This window comes from Chelonoidis abingdonii, chromosome 2 (assembly GCF_003597395.2).
Source record: "Chelonoidis abingdonii isolate Lonesome George chromosome 2, CheloAbing_2.0, whole genome shotgun sequence".
In the NCBI taxonomy this organism is placed as follows: domain Eukaryota; kingdom Metazoa; phylum Chordata; order Testudines; family Testudinidae; genus Chelonoidis; species Chelonoidis abingdonii.
In genome coordinates, this window is record NC_133770.1 from 153,831,934 (window position 1) to 153,850,261 (window position 18,328).

The 18,328-nt window shown below is 52.1% G+C and overlaps 1 protein-coding gene across 9 annotated transcripts in view; it reads left to right on the plus strand.

Moving 5' to 3' along the window:
• TET3 (tet methylcytosine dioxygenase 3) overlaps positions 1-18,328 on the plus strand; it is a 183,039-nt gene that overhangs the window by 151,626 nt on the left and 13,085 nt on the right. For all 9 annotated transcript variants that reach the window (XM_075062730.1, XM_032774179.2, XM_075062729.1 and 6 more), the window contains 4 exons: positions 6,136-6,344; positions 7,250-7,400; positions 8,204-8,293; positions 10,451-10,588. In XM_075062730.1, the coding sequence (XP_074918831.1) occupies positions 6,136-6,344; positions 7,250-7,400; positions 8,204-8,293; positions 10,451-10,588 (588 nt within the window). The remainder of the gene's footprint in view (positions 1-6,135; positions 6,345-7,249; positions 7,401-8,203; positions 8,294-10,450; positions 10,589-18,328) is intronic.

The window sequence follows — 18,328 nt, forward strand, 5'->3', positions numbered from 1 at the left end:
AAGAGATGCCCACCGAGTGTTGCTAGGGTAAAAGTTTCTCCGACGAACGTGCACGCGGCGCGCGCACACCTAACTGGAATGGATATGAGCAACACATCTCAAAGAACAACAGTTACAAAAGTGAGTAACCGTCTTTTATTCGTGCCTCACTCATCACCATGGTATTTGGGCATCTCTTCTCTCTCTTCTCTTTACACTGATCCTCCCTGTCTCTCCTCTCTCCATTTCTCCCTTTAATCACTATCCCATTCCTTCCCCCACCTGGTCCCTCTCTTTGCCCAGAGCATGGCAGCCAGCCAGCCAGCTGGCCACAGATTGGCCCTTCTGTGCTTTTCAGTGGCCACTTTGAAATGATAATAACTCTAAACGAGGAGGTGAGGGGAAACCAACCCTACCCCCAGCACCTGGTCTCACTGGTCAGTGAACTGCTCCATGCTCAGATGGGCCATCAGCAGGCTAACAGAGGCTCTGAGCAGCAGGAGGGCTTGGCTGGGCAGCGTTCTTTGTTCCATGGGAGCAATGGGGCGTGTCTTTCCTTTTTTGGTCTCTGTTTTTGGTGCTCGATGTTTTTAGCTGGGTAATACTGAGCTGTGCTGGAGGGACCTAGTTCTTGTCCTGCTGAGTGATGGCTGTTCCCGGAGCAGATCCTGGGGTGCTCAGGGCGAGATAGTCTGGTATTGTGAAGTCCAGTGGGCCAATCTTAGGATATGGCAACCCAGCAAAAGCTGCTCATGGTGGGCTACCCTGTCCGGGCTAGCGTGAATGCAGCTAGCTTGGGTCCCAACAGTAGTGTGAACAGCACAGTCTGTACTAGAGAGCCTGGCATGCTCTGAAGTTCGCGCTGTCCTGTCTGCACTGCTGCAGTTACCTTTGTTAGCTGGATTCAGGTAGGGGAGCGTGTACGCTTCTCTGGCTGTGTAGCCTTGCCCTCAGTTGGTTTCATCGAGGGGATCATATGAATGAATTGACTTAAACCCTATCAGCTGAGAGGAGAACCTGACCCGGTGTGTTCCAAACCACCAGCTTGTATTTGGTTAATGTCCATGTGCCTGTTATACTGAATATCACACTTGGAGACCTGTAGCTGGAGGTGAACCTGGACTATGGAATTCACCACCTGTCCCAGACTTCTCTGGGGATTCCTGCTGCATTTAACAGGATCTTGGGCATTTCCATCCTAAACACTGCTCAGCCCTGGGAACTGAAGAATGGCCAGGGGAGTGCAGAAGTGGGGGAGGGACCTGATGTGTAGAAGGAGGGAGCAGAAAAGACCCAGACTGTGGGAGAAATTACGGAAATCATTTTAATCATGTGTTATTTTAAAGAAGACTGGGCCAGATTCAGATCTCATTGGCACCAGTGTAAATTTGCTGAAGGCAATGGAGTTACATTGCTGTAACTGAGGAATTCCTGATTCTTTTCTCAATGACATGAGCATAAATCAGGCGCAACCCCCTCGAAAGCCTGGAGAGCCCAGAATCTGCCCATCAAGTTTTGATTGGCTCAAGCTTGGAGCTGGTATCTCTGGGTTACCAGGACATCAGGCTGCCTAGGACCTGCAAGGATGTCCAGCCAATTCGGATCAGTTCCTTGTGGCCGTTCTGTAAGAGCCCACCATGGGATTGTCTCTCGCACTGCATCGGGAGGGATTGAGCTGAGAACAGGTGTCCAGTGAAGGTCGCATTGCTGGAAGGGCTGAGCGTGATCACTGGAACACGCTAGCTGGGTGGAGACACTCAAGAGCGGCTGATAACAGTGGTCACCGGGGAGCATATGGGAGGAGATAACGCTGGCCCAACAGGGACCAAACAGCACAGTGTCTTGGGGGGTGGAAGTCAGCTGCCAACTCAGTTGTGTTTCTGTGTTGCTCTGTGCTGCTGGCTGTGGTGGGGAAACATGAAGAACTTGAGATCGAGGGACAAAGTCAGAATCCTAAATTACAGGCCAGGCTAGAACCAACTCTGTTTCTGGTTCAGAGAGGGAGGGTAGCTGGGGCAGTGCTGCTGGCTGACAGAAACCCTTTCCGTCATGTTTTAAAGCAGGGAAGGTACAGTTCTACTACATTCAGGGGGATATACCCCAATGTCAGGGGGGTTGCTGTCCAGCTGTGAGGGGGCACCTTCACCCTGATGTCAGGGTGGGAATTAATGTTCTTCTGGGGTGGGAAAAGGAAGTCAAGTTTGAACATTACCCATGTCCAGGGGGCCAGCTCGTTGATTTCTTTTAGAGCATGTCAGATGCGTTTTTATTTGTGTGGGTATGTGTGGTTGAGATGACCTGGATTCAAACATCCCCAGACATTGCGAGGGAGAAGGGGAGGCGTCACTGATGCTTTCATAAAACATGGAAACCCCCCCAGATGCAGAAACAGGCTGAATGGCAAATGTGTTTTCCTTTCCCATGACCCTCTCAGATCCCCCATGCTAAGCAGGGCCAGTACTTGGCTGAGAGATTTGCATGGAGAACTTAGTTGCTCCAACAAGCAGTGTGAGTGTACCAGTAGGAAGTAATCTGAGTCGGTGCTGGATGGTTGCCCCCAGCCAGGTGTAGATGCTGCCTTTGAAGGTCAGACGTGCAGGGGTCCTGGTGGATCGTGGCGACGCTGGGGGATGTGGTTTAGAGAAGCAGCCGGGTGGGTGTGAAAAGCAGCCAGTGTGAGGAATTCCCCAGTGTCTCAGCAGCGGGAGGCGAATGAGCGAGTGAGTGCCAGGATGTGAGAGTAGCAGCGTGTGTAATGGACTAGCCGATATGGAAGTGAAAGGCTGTGGCTGAGTAGGTCAGTCGAACCTTGTCTGTGTTAGGGAAATTTTGCAGAATTTCCCACTGTTGCTAACCCCCACTCACTCTGCAGCTGTAAACACCCTGCTGAGAGCAGGTCTCATAGACATGGGGTGAAATCCTGGCTTCCAGGGGTCAGTGGGAGCTTTGCCATCGACTTCATTGTGTCCAGGATTTCACTCTTGAGGCTCAAAAGGCTGGGGGCCTGTCTACGCTAGGGCTATCAAGGCTGCTTGCATCAGTGCAGATGAAACCTGTGTTAGCAGCCGTGGGAAAAGTTTGCAAAGTCTACATGTAATTCCCAAGCACCAGGGAGGGTCATCGGCATCAAACCTGGGACCAACTTGCGTTTAGGGCCTGAGCTAAATGACCTACATCCGTTGGCTGATAGTACAGCAGGCTCAGCAACCTCTATATGTGGCCCAGCCACCACTAGAGAGGGACACCGCACCACACTGAGTGGGGGTAGTGATAGGCACATGACCCCGGTGTCTGAGAGACCATTTCAACCTACGCTGATGTTAGAACGTCTGCCTGGCTCCAGCGCTTTAGCTCACAGATCTGGTATGAAGCAGCTGTGATTGGCCAAATCATGACACTGCAATTCCTGTGGCACTCATTGAAATCAGTGGGGATTTTGCCCAAATAAGGGATTCCAGGATTTGGTTATACAGGAACTCCTCACTTAACGTTGTAGTTATGTTCCTGAAAAATGCGACTTTAAGTGAAACGATGTTAAGCAAATCCAATTTCCCCATAAGAATTAATGTAAATGAGGGGGTTAGGTTCCAGGGAAATTTTTTTCACCAGACAAAAGACTATATATATATATATATATATATATATAAAAATACACACACACACACACAATAAGTTTTAAACAAACAATTTAATACTGGTACAAAGTGATGATGATTGTGAAGCTTGGTTGAGGTGGAGGAGTCAGAGGGTGGGATATTTCCCAGGGAATGCCTTACCGCTAAATGAACTAGCAATTGACTGAGCCCTCAGTGGTTAACTCTCACAACACTCTACAAGGCAGCAGGAAAGGAGGGAGGGCAGACACTCTCTCACACACCATGTGTAAGAGAGAAAAAATGCGCATTTCCCCTTTAAGTAGCTGACCCCAGACTTACGTAAACTGCCTTGTTAATTAAATCAACTTGCTGAGACCTGAGACTGCAGCTACTGCCTAGAAGCTCCCTTCCTCCCTCGTGTGTCCCCCCCTGCTCTATGGAAGATGGGATAAGCAGGGGGCAGGAGCAGGAGGAGGAGGAAACACCCTGACATTAGCCCCTCTCTCCCCCTCGCCCCCCCCCGTACAGCAAGCAGGAGTCTCTGGGAGCAGCTCCAATGTAGAGGGCAGGAGCAGCACATGGCAATGAGGGGAGGGCCAGCTGCTGCACAGGGAACTTAGGGGAGTGGGGAGCTGATGCGGGGGCTGCTGGTCCACCCTGGTTCCAACCACCCACCAGCTAGCTGCCACAGGCAGCTCTTCCTGCAAGCAGTGGACAAAACAGGTGGCTGCCAAACGAGGTTAGGAGGGAGCATTTCACAACTTTAAAGGAGCATGTTCCCTAATTGATCAGCAACTTAACATTGAAACAACGTTAACCAGATGACTTTAAGTGAGGAGTTCCTGTATTAAGTGTGTTAATAGAGACATACACACACTTTTCTCATGCGTATGGGGCCAAATCCTGAAGCCATTAGTCCGTTAATTCCTCAGTGGGAGTTTGCCCAGGTAGGGACCTGAGCAGAGCGGGTTGGGATTTCTTCCACAAAATGTTTTTCATCCCAAAAAAAGCCAATTTGTTGAAACCTGAACTGTTTGAAGACAGTATTGGTAGAGCCTTGCACGGATACAAAATTTGGATATGCCTCCAATCTGCCAGCATGGTCCATGGATATCTGCAGATTTGCAGGGCTCCAGATATAAAATTTGGATCTACATCCATCTGCGATCTGCAAACATGGTCCGCAGATATCAACGGAGATAAAGTGCATAGCTGCAGATTTGCAGGCCTCTAAGCATTGGGTTCAATGGAACACCCAGTGTGAAAAATTGGTGGTTAAAAAAAATAGTTTCAAAGTTGTGAAACCAGAAAATTTAAGTTTTTCAAGCCTAAACAACTTTTAATTTCCAAGTCTGGGTAAATTTACACTAAAAAAATTTGGTGGTTTTTTTTTTAAGGAAAAAAGGGTGAAATGGAAAACAAACTTTTCCATTGACTCAAAACCAAATTTTGTTTTCGGATTTTTGGTTTGCAGAATTTTTTTGACATTTTGATTTTTCTCTGGATTTGAGGCAGGAATACATTTTGCAATGTTGAAACGTCTCATGGGATGGGAAAACCATTCTGCCCAGCCCAAAATCTAGGTGAAAACTAAAGTTCTCAAGATCTGGCCTTTTAATATTTCCAGAGATCTATACAGGGGTTCCAAAAGTGACTCATGATTTTGAGACATCGTAACTGGTTGTGACTTTCAGAAAGTGTTGAGCACCTCTCACTCTGAAAACCAGGCCCCTCTAAAGTGGGCAGCTAGGTTGACTTTTGAGAATCCCTGGTCACCTGCTTATAGGGCAATATTTTAAAAACGTGTAAGGAATTTAGGAGAACAGAGGTGGGACTTGTGCTCCTGAATCCCATAGGGCTCTTGAAAATCTCTCCCTTCCAGTGGATCACGTTCTGGTGGAAGGAGCTGGATTGAGAACCCCAGAGAATCTAGTTCCATTTACCCACCAAGTGTTAATAGCACAAGCAGTGTCTGTACAACCTCCACCATGTGACAGTGCCCTTGGCGTGTCTCAGCACTGACGGGACCCCTGAGGGAGGGGGGTTCAGGTTGCATGGCCCATTTAATCCTGAGATTGCCAACTTATTTTGTCTAGATTTCTGACCACTGAGTGCAGCGTGCCCCAGTAGGACAGGCTCTATTCCCAGCATTGCCCATTGCTAGCCACTGCACCTCCCTGTGCTTTTCCTTCTCTTTCTACCCTGTGTCTTATCTGTTTAGACTGTAAGCTGTTTGGAGCGGGACTGTCTCTTACTAGATGTCTGTACACCACCTAACACGATGCAATCTGCTCTTGGTGGGATCTCCAGGCACTCCAGTAGCACAGCTGTTCATAATAATAGTAGTGACTATTGGTCACTACTGAGCAGATCTAGGAGTTGAATATCCCGTTGCTGGTCCCCGATTAGAAGGGCCTGCAAGCTCTTCACAGCCATTCCTGGCAAAAGCGAGAAGGAAAACATGCGTTTGAGGGCAGTTGGCTCCAGATGTTTTCCGGGGACAGAGCTTCCTGTCTTTGCCCTTGCCTTTCGCCACTAACTGTGCATGGCTGCTTTCCAGGTGATCAGGAGGCACAACCAAGAAGAGAAGCTGCTGTGTTTGGTGCGGCACCGAGCCGGTCACCATTGCCAGAATGCCGTCATCATCATTTTAATCCTGGCCTGGGAGGGCATCCCTCGCACCCTGGGTGACACGCTGTATCAGGAGCTCACTGACACGCTCACTAAATACGGAAATCCCACCAGCCGCAGATGCGGCCTGAACGACGAGTAAGTTTTCTTTGCGCTGCAGCCCGGGCGCTGTGATTTCCCCTGCTAAACAGGGGCTTTGGCCAGTGTTTGCACGGGAGGTCTTCCCGGGGCTCTTCAGGGCAGGTGACATTCAGAGTCAGCACGGCCCTGCTGTTGGTGGGACTGCTGGGGCCAGAGGCGCCGTCTTTCTGGGCGGTGCATCAAACGGAGGCCTGGGTGGCTTGTGTACGTTACAGGTCTCATGGCACTTTCTTTCCGCCAGAGTCCCAGTGCTGCGTAGGTTCCATGATGTAATGCTGGGTCCATGGATTTTCGGATGGAAACCAAGGGGAGTTTCGAGCCCAAATCTGTTTTAGCTAAGGCGATGTCTGCCCTGCAGCTGGGAGATATCGTTCCTAGCTCAGGTAGACATGCATGTGCGAGCTTTGATGGAGCTAGTGTGCTAAAAAGAGCAGCACAGCTAAAACAGAGCGGCTTGGACTAGCCACCTGAGTACAAGCCCGGCCGAGATCCTAGGTGTGTGCTCAGGTGGCTAGCTTTTTAGCATGCTGGCTCATGTACATCCACTGAGAATCCCACCAGCCCGCCGCAGCAGAGACGTAGGCTACGTTTGACTTCGAGCTTTCTGAGGCTGGAATTTAGGAGCTGCAAACTCCTGCAAGGAAACGACTGCATCAGCCCCCTGTGCAAAGGGAAACTAATGAGAGGTGCCCAGCTCTTGGGCTCACCCTGTTACAGATTGTTGTGTGTTGCATGTTGTAAAGACTCACTCGGGCGCTGCCTCGCCTAGAGCCAGATTCCAACTGGGGTCAGTGCGTTCTGCCTCCTGGAATTCCCGCCACAGCGTCTACTGGGCGCTCCGTTGGCCGGAACAGAGCTGGCGTCCCTGGTGAGTGAAATTCCTCCTTGCTTTTCTCTTCCAGCCGGACCTGTGCATGTCAGGGCAAGGACCCCAACACCTGTGGTGCTTCTTTTTCCTTCGGCTGCTCCTGGAGCATGTATTTCAATGGATGCAAGTACGCCCGAAGCAAAACTCCCCGGAAGTTCCGACTGGTGGGAGACAATCCCAAAGAGGTCAGTGAGCCCCCTCTACCTGCCTCCGTTAACTCAACCAGGGAAAGGTGCTGGAGGAGAAGCTCTTTATCAGTAGATCCTGGCTTTACAGATGAAAGGATACAAAAAGTCATCCCAGTAAAGCATTTCTGAAATAGCCTTTCTGTTAAACACATAGGGTGAAATCCTGGCCCCAGCGAAATCAGTGGCAAAATTATCATTGTTGGCGATGGAGCCAGGATTTCACCCTGTGATCTCCAGAGTACCTGGTGATGCCACGTGGTATAAAGCTTTCACAGCGACTCAGTTGGGATGACCCAAACCAGGCCATATAGTTACCGACGCAGGGAGAAGTTATCTGAGACTCGAGGGTCTCTTTAATCTAGGAAGCAAAGGCAGAACAAGATCCAGTAGCTGGAAGCTGAAGTCAGCAAAATTCAAACTAAATATAGATGCATATTTTTGACAGTGAAGGGATATGGCCAGTGGGACAGACCCGAAGAGACGTGGTGGATTCCCTGTCACATGGAATCTGTTGGGTGTCACTTTCTGTAAGGGACGTTCTAGCTCAGCCACAAGTGCTGGGATTGGTGCAGGAATCCCTGAGTGAAGTTCTCTGGCCTGTGCTAGGCAGGAGACCAGACTAGGTGAGCACAATGGTTCCTTCTGGCCTAAAGACCTGCGACCTGTGTAGCTCACAAATGCATTCTCCTCTCGAGAGCCATGTCCCCCTTGGGCTGAGGTGTACACACCTTGTGCCACCCAGACTGTGATCTGGATGAGACGCTGGAGAATAAATGCTCTCTCTTTATTCCCTTTTCCAGGAGGAAGTGCTCAGAAACAGCTTCCAGGACTTGGCTACTGAAGTCGCTCCACTTTATAGGAGGCTTGCGCCGCAGGCCTATCAAAATCAGGTACCAAATAAAACTGCTCTTCCCCCCCCCTCTAGTATTGGCATTACAGACCCTTAGTTTAGGGCTACTCGGTGTCTGCTTGGATGAAGATCCCACCAGCACAATTGCCCTGATATGGCCACAGTCCCAGCTGGAGCTAACTGTAGGAGGTGTGGGAGGGGGTGTCAAGCAGCTGTCCTTTCATTGACACAGCACTGGGCATTTGAATTTCCCCCAGCAATTCTCTAGCAGCGCAGAGCTAATTTTGCCTGATGCAAACCCATGGAGGTTGTGGGCACATGTCCCTCCAGAGGGGAACCCATGTGACATATTGCACAGACACAGCCCTGTAATGCTGAATGGATGACGTGCCAGCAGACTGAAGCCTTCAGGGCTGCTAGATATTTGCTGCTTTCCTTGCTTAGCTGAAGGGATTCTAGTGCTGGCAGATGGTGCTAGGCTGACAGCCCCAAACTCCTCTGTTTTTCCACAGGGTGGGCTTCCCCTGGGGGAGATCCCCCCATCTCTAGCAGTCTCCGTCGTCCATTCAGTCCTTAGGCTGCCAAAAAGTGGTGGGGTTTTATTATGCCAGCGTGGAAGAAAGGGTCAGTCCTGCAAGGTGCTGTGCATCCCCCAATTCAGTTGAAATTGATGGGCACTCGAGCTCAGCACCTGGCAGGCCAAAGACCATCCCCTGAGTATAAAGTGATAGCATCTGGCCAGATGTTCGTGCTGTAAATAACTTAGAGGTGCGCTTACATTGTGCTCTGCCCCCGTGTTAGCACCACCCAGCCCCATCAGGACTGGCGCAGGCTGAGCGTTTTTAGTGGCAGAAGCCAGGAGGCAGGATGCTCGGATCACGAGTGACACGGATTCTGTTTCTAAGGAGGACGTTTGGCAGCAGCTTGGAGAAGATGCATCCCAGGATGGGTGTCCACAACATGGCTGGGGAAGCATATATAACCTGGGCTCTGCTGAGGCTCTAAAGCAGAGAAGAGGAGGGTTGTTGCTTGGGGGTGATGACCGGAGAGATGCACAGGGCAGGGGTTACGTCCAGACAGGCTCACCCCTCTGGCTTTGGATTTACGCTGATGGCACTGAGATCAGAGTCTGGCATCTGGGACACGGCGAGCCATGTGATCCCTGCCTACCCTCTGCCACCCCTCGCACAGCCAATCTGGAGTCAGTCATGACTGAGCCCTTTGTGTGTGTTTTTTTACATACAGTGTGTGTGTGTTCAGTGCATTGCTCCCCAGAAAGATTTGGATCTGTAATCAAGGCTGTAGACAGACGGGGAATGTGGGGGACAGTTGTACCAGAGCCCTAAACTCAGAGAGCCCCCAAAACAGCTGTAATGTCTGTGTAAATAAATTGAAATTGGCAGAGGTGGTGCCCCAACAAACCTGATGTACCAGGGTCCCACATTTATCCCAATGGGCTTTTCTGTGATAATGGAAGGCCCTGATCCAGCAAAGCCCTTAAGCATTCACCTGCTTAAAAATGCACACATGCTTAAGGTCTAATTCTCATTCACACTAAAGCTGCTTTGCACCGCTCTGGCCTTCCAGGGTCTGTCTACACTGCATTGTAACCCTGGGTTTGCAGTTGCTGCACCCACGCCGTGCTAGCCTGTCCGTACTGGGCCATGCAGCCCTTCTGACTCACGGCTGCGGCTGAAGCTGCGTCCACACAGCAGAACGACAGGGCTTGGACCCAACTCTTGACAGGATTCGGGCTCTGACCCACCTCCCTGGCGGGGCCCTGAGCACCTGCTGGCCAAATCAGGCTGATTTGTGTGTGGACGGAAAGGAAGGCGTGGGCTCAAATCTGAATCAGTGCCTAGGCTCAGTGTGCAGCGTAGATGTACCCAATGAGTGTAGATGACAGCTAATCCCTTTAGAGTACAGCCAGAGCAGTGTGAAAGGGCCTCAGTCTAGCTGTGAATTGGGCCCCAAAGTGTTTTGCTGGCCTAAGGCCTACAGCAGCAGCTCTCAGCTTGTGGGTTGCTAGTGCCAATGGAGGCTTCAGCAGTTGTTTGGAGTGTCACAAGTCTCTTCCCAGGCCCCTGACTCCAGTATGTTACTGAGGCAGCTTTGCTCAGTAACGGGTACCTCTGATACGGGCAGGTTTTCATGTGGCAGTGGAGTAACAGGGGCCGTCTCATTTCCCTTGGGCTAGGTTACAAACGAGGATATCGCAATAGACTGCCGGCTTGGTCTGAAAGAGGGAAGGCCATTCTCTGGGGTGACCGCATGTATGGACTTCTGTGCGCATGCTCACAAGGATCAGCATAACCTCTACAACGGATGCACGGTGGTAAGGAGGCATTTTCATTCTCGGCTTAAAGAAACAGGGAGGGGAGAGCACCCTTCTCTTGCAAGGTCAACTTGGGTTAAAGGTGCCTGGTTTGCAGGATGGATGCAGTGTGACAACACCCCTCCCTACCATCCCGCTTTTGCTCTACAAGGCCCACCTTGAGGTGGGGGTTCAGTCGGTCTCCATGGTGCACTCAGACATTTCCAGTGATGCTGCTAAGGAATAATCAGGGGAAGCAGCGTGGCCTAGTGGAATAAGCACTAGCTTGGCCCTTAGGAGACCTGGGTTCTAGTCCCAGCCTGCTGCTGGGCAAGTCACCTCCCTGCTCTGTGCCAATGGGGATGGTGGGGCTTGACCTCCTTTGTAAAGTGCTTTGAGAGCCACTGTTGAAAAATGCCATGTAAGACAGATGGTGTTAGTGAGTGCCAGTTACACTAGGCTGGTTATGTGTGTGTATGAGTGAGAGATGCAGGTGGAGTGAGAGCCCCTATCTGTCCCTCAGGCAGAAACATTTGATTCCTCTGAACCTGGGCTGGTTTGGCATCCAGCAGCTGGGGACAAAGTCAGGCTGTGGATAAGGCTGCTTTCCCTCACCTAGCAAGGGGCCACTGGCTAGATTTTTAGCCGGTAGAAATCGGTGTAGCTTCACTGTAAGTCCACAGAGCTGTGTTGATTTGCATCAGATGAGGGTCTGGCCCCATGTCTCAAACTCAAGGCATGTTCTGAAGCAGGTCTGCATGTGCTAGCTGCTTCTTGCAGTGGGTGAGGAGATAAAGGTTACTCACCTTTGCTGCACCCCTCTTGAGCTGCCTCAAGCACAGCTCGGACATAGCTAGGCAGCATATACAAAGTGCTGCCATCTGCTAACAGACAATATTTGTATTCCCTCCTCACTTTTCAGAGAGCCTGATTTCAATAGCGGTGCCTTTGAGTTTTGATTTAATTAGAAATTCCCTTTCTGGAGAAGGAATGATCTCTGCCTATCAAGGGTTCTGTAATCCACAGCTGAAAGATCTGAGAGGCTACATACTTAATTATGACACCCTTCCTCCGCACCCCTACACACACACACTGAGTACAATACCCAGTTATTGCAAGCCAAAATATCAGCTTTCACTCAACTCTCTCTCTGTAATTGCCTGAGAACGCAGAAGGGACATCAAAGCCTTGCGATTCATGAGTTAATCTCCGTACAGTGCTGTGAAAATGCCAGGGCTAGATAAAGGACAAGTGCTAATTACTGATATTAATTTGCTGTCATCACCAGCAGCAGCACCAAAATATGTGGGATACTCTTGAGCCCACGCCTGACAAATCTGGCACAGTTTTCTGGGAGGCAGTGTCGTGTAGTGGTTGGAGCGAGGTTTCTGGGAAGGCTCACTCCTGGGTGCTGTTCCTGGGTGCTCTGACTCACTGTGGGTGATAGTCATCCCTCTACAGAAGGCCCTGTCGGAGAAAAACTTAGTTCTCACTTTATGGTTGGGTGCAGCAGAGTCAGATACTTTATTCTGTTTAGCAGCTACAGCAGGGAGAGAGTGCACTAGGACATAGGGTCTCCCCTTCCTAGACAGGTCTCTCAACCGGTAAACAATTACAGCAGCATTTATACTTTTGTTACAGACAATAATAAGCAATTAGGGTTACAGTTAGCCTAACTCTTGCTAACAGAGACTGTCATGCATTAAGATCCCCTACAAATCCCTGTCCGTTCTTTCTCTACTTCCACAGTCCACACGGTTGACTTTGGGTTGACACTCTGCATAAGGATCATTTTCATCCTGCGTGAGCTCAGAAAGCCACTGTGCTACATTTTGCCGGGGGGGGTGGGGGCGATAAGTACTTCCCTACCAGTCCCCAAGGGGAAGAATATGAGGCTAATTTGAATAATGAGTGTAAACACCTAAAGTGAAGGGGGCTTGGTGTGTTTATTTCAGTATAAAAAAGCTCTAGGTGGGGGAAGCAGCGGACATAATTTCCATGGACAGGAGTAAATTGTTTGCACAAATAAGGCACTGAGGCTAAGTGAAAGCAGGTGAGGCTACTAGATCTGCCACATTATCCATATAAATCCTCCCTGCCATTTCAGTGGGTAGGTAGTATTCTTCGCAGTATATCTGTTGTTGCAGTGATGCTGTGCGCTGTTAAATAGCGGCCTTGCTTCATCCTAGAGGTGGCTGCATTTCAGTGGCAGGCAGAGTGATGCTTCTTTACATATGGATTGTAAAGTGTCTCGGATATTTTGCGATGAGAGGTGCCGTTTATCATGGGTGTGAATTATCACCACGGTAGCCCCAATTCAGGAAAGCACTTAAGCCTGTGGTTAATGTTAACCGTGTACTTCTGTCCCACAGTCGTCAGCTTCTGCATGTATTTAAGTGCCCTTCTTCTTCGAGTGATTGCTCATATCCGTTCCAGTTAGGCGTGCGTGCGCCGTGTGCATGTTCGTCGGAAGATTTTTACCCTAGCAACACTCGGTGGGTCGGCTGGGCGCCCCCTGGAGTGGCGCCGCTATGGCACCGGATATATACCCCAGCTGACCCGGCCACCCTTCAGTTCCTTCTTACCACCCGTGTCGGTCGTTGGAACAGTGGAGTGGGGCTTAGCTGACCTCCACCTCCCTAGCTACTCGCAGTTTCTCGTTGTTACTGAGTACATAGTTGTTCTTCTTGTGGATATTTAGAATTAGTTGTAAGTTCTTAGTATAGTTAGTTTAGTACTAGTTAGCGGGGCTCGGGGCATAGCCCCTTCCCCACACCCGGTGCCGATGCTCATGCCCGGCTCACCGGGCTTCAAACCGTGCTCAGCCTGTCACAGGCCGATGCCAACAGGAGACCCACACGACTCTTGTTTGAAGTGCCTCGGAGAATCGCACTTAACAACTAAGTGCTCTATTTGCAAGGCTTTCAAGCCGCAAACTAAAAAGGAGCGGGACATCAGACTGAAACAGCTCCTCATGGAGGCGACCCTGACACCGCCACCTTCGGCACCGAGCACTGGTCAGTCTGTGAGCAGAAGCGCCCCTATGGCACCGGATCGCACCGGTACGCCTAAAGACTCTCGGCACCGGTCCTCACCGGCACCGAAGTTGGCTCCACGTCACTCCCTCTCCCCAAGGTCGAAGAAGGCCAAGACTCCTGCTGCTTTGGCACTGCCCACGCCGCAGCCAGAGAGTGCACCCAGATCGGACCGCCTGGCGCCGATTCCCACCGTGGCACCAACTAAATCGGCACCATTGATTCCGGTCCCACGAGGGCTGTCGAGTCCGGTGCCTGATAGCTCCCCGGTGCGTACTGCGGTAGAGCTCACCATGCCATCCACACCAGAGGCGTTTTCAGCGGAGAGAGACTTAATCGCCTTAACAGATTCGGCACTGCCTCTACCCCCAGCACTGCTGGCGCGGGTAATCCAATCTCTGGGCAAGCCGACCCTGACTAGACCACCATCTGTCAGCTCAGCGGACCGGCACCGCTCAAGATCGCTGTCCCGCAGGCGCTCCTGGTCGAGACAACGCTCCCGCTCTCGATGCCGCTCGCAGTTCCGGCACCGTTCTCCTACACGGCACTGGTCAGACTCGCGGCACCGGTCGGACTCCCGGTCTCCACCTCACTATTCGTGGCACTGCTCTAGTTCTCGGCACCGATCCAGGCACCGTACCTCTCGGAGCCGTTCAGCCGCAGGGACTCGAGATCTCGGTCGACCTCCCGGCACCGGTCTGGTCGCAGGTCCCGATCTCGATCCTAGTACCGTTATGAATACCAGCACCGGTCCCCGTTAAAGAGGGGAGCGAGGTCCGTCGGAACCTCAGCTCAAGGTTTCTCTGCTCCTCCATGGCCATCCAGGCAGACGTCAGTGTCCTCCCACGCAGACAGTTATTACGACCAGGACTGAGATATGGAGGTGCCTACCGGGGTCTTCCAGGAGGTCCAGTCTCAGGACTTGGGACCTCAACAGTGGTCCTTTTGGACACCCTGGGCATACCATCGGGCCCAAGGTGCTCCATTGGTCCAGACCCGCTCCGCTTCCTCAGAGCATCGAGCGCCAGAGGCCACCATTAGTCGTCCCCCTCCAGCTGGGACAGAGGAGCAGATGATCCATCCACCAGGTTCCCCAGTACCGCTGGAGCAGGAACCGACCCATGAGCAGGAGGCCATTCAGGACCCCCTCATCCCCGGCGTTTCATCGTCTTCCTCTCCAGATGAGGCGGTGTCAGGGACCTCATCATCAAGGCCCCCACCGATAGACCTCAGAGCCCATCAGGACCTCCTTAGGAGGCTCAACATCAGTCTTCCAGTAGAGGAAGTCCCAGAGGTCGAGGACCCAGTTGTGAGTATCCTGTCGGCAGATACCCCCACTAGGGTGGCTTTGCCTTTCATCAAGACCATCCAGGCTACTGCTGACACCTTATGGCAGTCCCCAGCCTCCATCCCCCTACGGCAAAGGGAGTTGAGAGGAAATACATGGTACCCTCCCGGGGGTACGAATACCTATATGTCCATCCTCCTCCCTCCTCATTAGTTGTCCAATCGGTCAACAAAAGGGAACGCCATGGCCAACAGGCGCCAGCCCCCAAATCAAAGGAGGCTAGGTGGATGGACCTACTGGGCCGCAAGGTGTATTCGGCAGGCGCCCTTCAGCTCCGGGTGGCCAATCAGCAGGCTCTCCTGAGCCGTTATAACTACAACACCTGGGCGGAGGTGGGTAGATTCACAGAACTACTACCCCCGGACTCTCGCCAGGAATTTGCCACATTCCTTGAAGAAGGGAAGAAGGTGGCTAGAACCTCCCTCCAGGCTTCTCTCGATGCGGCCGACTCGGCAGCCAGAACTGTCCGGGTCATTAACGGCTTCTTCCACCTTCCACCCGGGGAGTGACGCGCCGCTCTGCTTCTCACACCCGATGGTGGTAGGAGTCCTTAAAGGGGCTGGAGCGTCTTTACCCGCCAGATTCGCCACCCGCCCCTCTTGGATCTCAACCTGGTATTGGTCCCGTCTTATGTTCCCCCGTTTGAGCGGCTGGCTATGTGTTCCCTCCCGCTATTTGTCCTTGAAACAGCATTCCTGGTGCCATCACTTCTGCTAGGTGCATGTAGAGGCTGCGCGCCCTCGTGGGGGAAACCCCGTATACGGTGTCCATCGGGACAAAGTAAAACGAGGCGCTCCGCCTTTTCCCCAAGTTGTCTGGGTCTTCGGCCTTTCATGTCAACCAGGACATATTCCTTCCCGTATTCTTTCCGAAACCTCATTTGTCTCGCAGGGAGCAGCAGTTACACTCCTTAGACGTGCGTAGGGTGCTCGCCTTTTATATAGAACGGACCAAACCGTTCCGTAAATCCACCCAACTTTTTGTCGCCGTAGCTGAGCGAGTTAAGGGGTTGCCAGTCTCCTCGCAGAGGATATCCTCGTGGGTGACGTCCTGTATACGGGCGTGTTATGACCTGGCCTGTCTCCCTTCGGGCCGTGTAACTGCGCACTCTACTAGAGGCCAGGCATCATCGACGGCGTTCCTTGCGCGAGTACCCGTCCAGGAAATCTGCAGGGCAGCGACCTGGTCCTTCGTGCACACCTTTGCTACCCATTATGCCCTGGTCCAGCAGTCCAGGGATGATGCAGACTTTGGCTCTGCCGTGTTGCGCACTGTGACCTCTCACTCCGACCCCACAGCCTAGGTAAGGCTTGGGAATCACCTACTGGAAAAGATATGAGCAAACACTCGAAGAAGAAAACACGGTTACTCACCTTTGTAACTGGTTGTTCTTCGAGATGTGTTTGCTCATATGCCATTCCACACTCCGCCCTCCTTCCCCACTGTCGGAGTAGCCAGGCAAGAAGGAACTGAGGAGGCGGGCGGGCCGACAGGGTATATATTACCCGCCATGCGGCGCCACTCTAGGGGGGGGCGACCTGCCGGCCCGCTGGAGTTGCTAGGGTAAAGTCTTCCGACGAACGTGCAGCGCGGCACGTACACTTTTACTACTGGAATGGATATGAGCAACACATCTCGAAGAACAACAGTTACAAAGGTGAGTAACCGTATTTTCTCTGAAAAGACCGACCCCAGGTTACAGAGTTTAAAGGACAACAGAGTCATCGTGCTCGTTGGGCATGCATACGCCTGTGACCCAATGCAGACCCTTCCGGCCTCAACCCCACTGGCTGTACTTTGCACCCCGGCACAGACAAGACTTCAACAGAAGGCACGGGCGGGGTGGCCGTAGACGCCAGTCCAGGCCCCAAGGGGGTCAAAACCATGGCCCCCCAAAAGCACCTCCAGGGCCAAAGTCTACCTTTTGAAGGTATGCACGAGGACGGCATACCAGTTTCAGGACAGGATCCTTCTCCTCCCTTCTCCAACCGCCTCTCCTACTTCCTCCCAGCATGGTCCCAGTTGACCTCAGACATCTGGGTCCTACACACGGTGAAACAAGGATTTCACCTCCCGTTTGTTTCAACCCCGCCTTCCCAACCCAGTCCCTCTTCAGGGACCCCTCTCACGAGCAAGTCCTCTTACAAGAGGTGCAGTCTCTCCTCGCCGTAGGAGCAATAGAGGAGGTACCACCAGACGAGAAAGGAAAAGGGTTTTACTCCCGCTACTTTCTGATCCCCAAGTCCAAGGGAGGCCTCAGGCCTATCCTAGACCTGCGAGGCCTCGACAAGTTTATGGTCAAGTTGAAGTGCCGCATGGTCTCCCTGGGGACTATTATCCCGTCCTTGGATCCTGGAGACTGGTATGCCGCCCTCGACATGAGGGACGCATACTTCCACATCGCCATCTTCCCTCCCCACAGGAGGTATCTTCGCTTTGTAGCCAATCACCAGCACTTCCAATTCACTGTCCTCCCCTTTGGCCTCTCCACGGCCCCAAGGGTATTTACGAAGTGTATGGCTGTCGTCGCCGCCCACCTCCGCCGGCAGCAGATACGTGTATTCCCGTATCTGGACGACTGGCTCATCAAAGGAACCTCCCAGACTCAGCTCAAACAGCACGTGGACATAATCACGGACCTATTCTCCCGGTTGGGGCTGCTCCTCAATGCGGAAAAGTCCACACTGGTTTCCACACAAAGGCTGGACTTTATAGGGGCAACCCTGGACTCCACTCGAGCCAGGGCCTACCTACCTCAGCCACGTTTCCAGATGATCACGGCGATCATTCGAGTTCTGCAGATCTCCCCGACCACCTCGGCTCGCACATGTCTCGGCCTACTAGGCCACACAGCCGCCTGTACTTATGTGACGAAATATGCCAACCAGGACATCTTCCTCCCTGTCTTCTTTTCGAAGCCTCACTCCTCTCGGCGGTAGCAGCTGTTAAACTCCTTAGATGTCCGTAGAGCGCTCGCTTTTTATATCGAGCGGATGAAGCCCTTCCGGAAATCCCCCCAGCTATTCGTGGCAGTTGCTGAATGGATGAAAGGTCTACCAGTCTCCTCCCAGAGGATCTCCTCTTGGGTAACGGCGTGCATATGCACGTGCTATGACCGGGCTCATGTCCCTTCGGGCCATCTCACTGCGCATTCTACTAGAGCTCAGGCTTCATCAGCCATCTTCCTGGCCCACATGCTTATCCAGGAGATATGTCGTGCAGCGACCTGGTCATCGGTCCACACCTTTGCTTCGCACTGTGCTGTGGTCCAACAGTCTAGAGATGATGCGGCCTTTGGCGCAGCGGTTCTGCATGCTGCCACATCTCACTCTGACCCCTCCGCCTAGGTAAGGCTTGGGAATCACCTAACTGGAATGG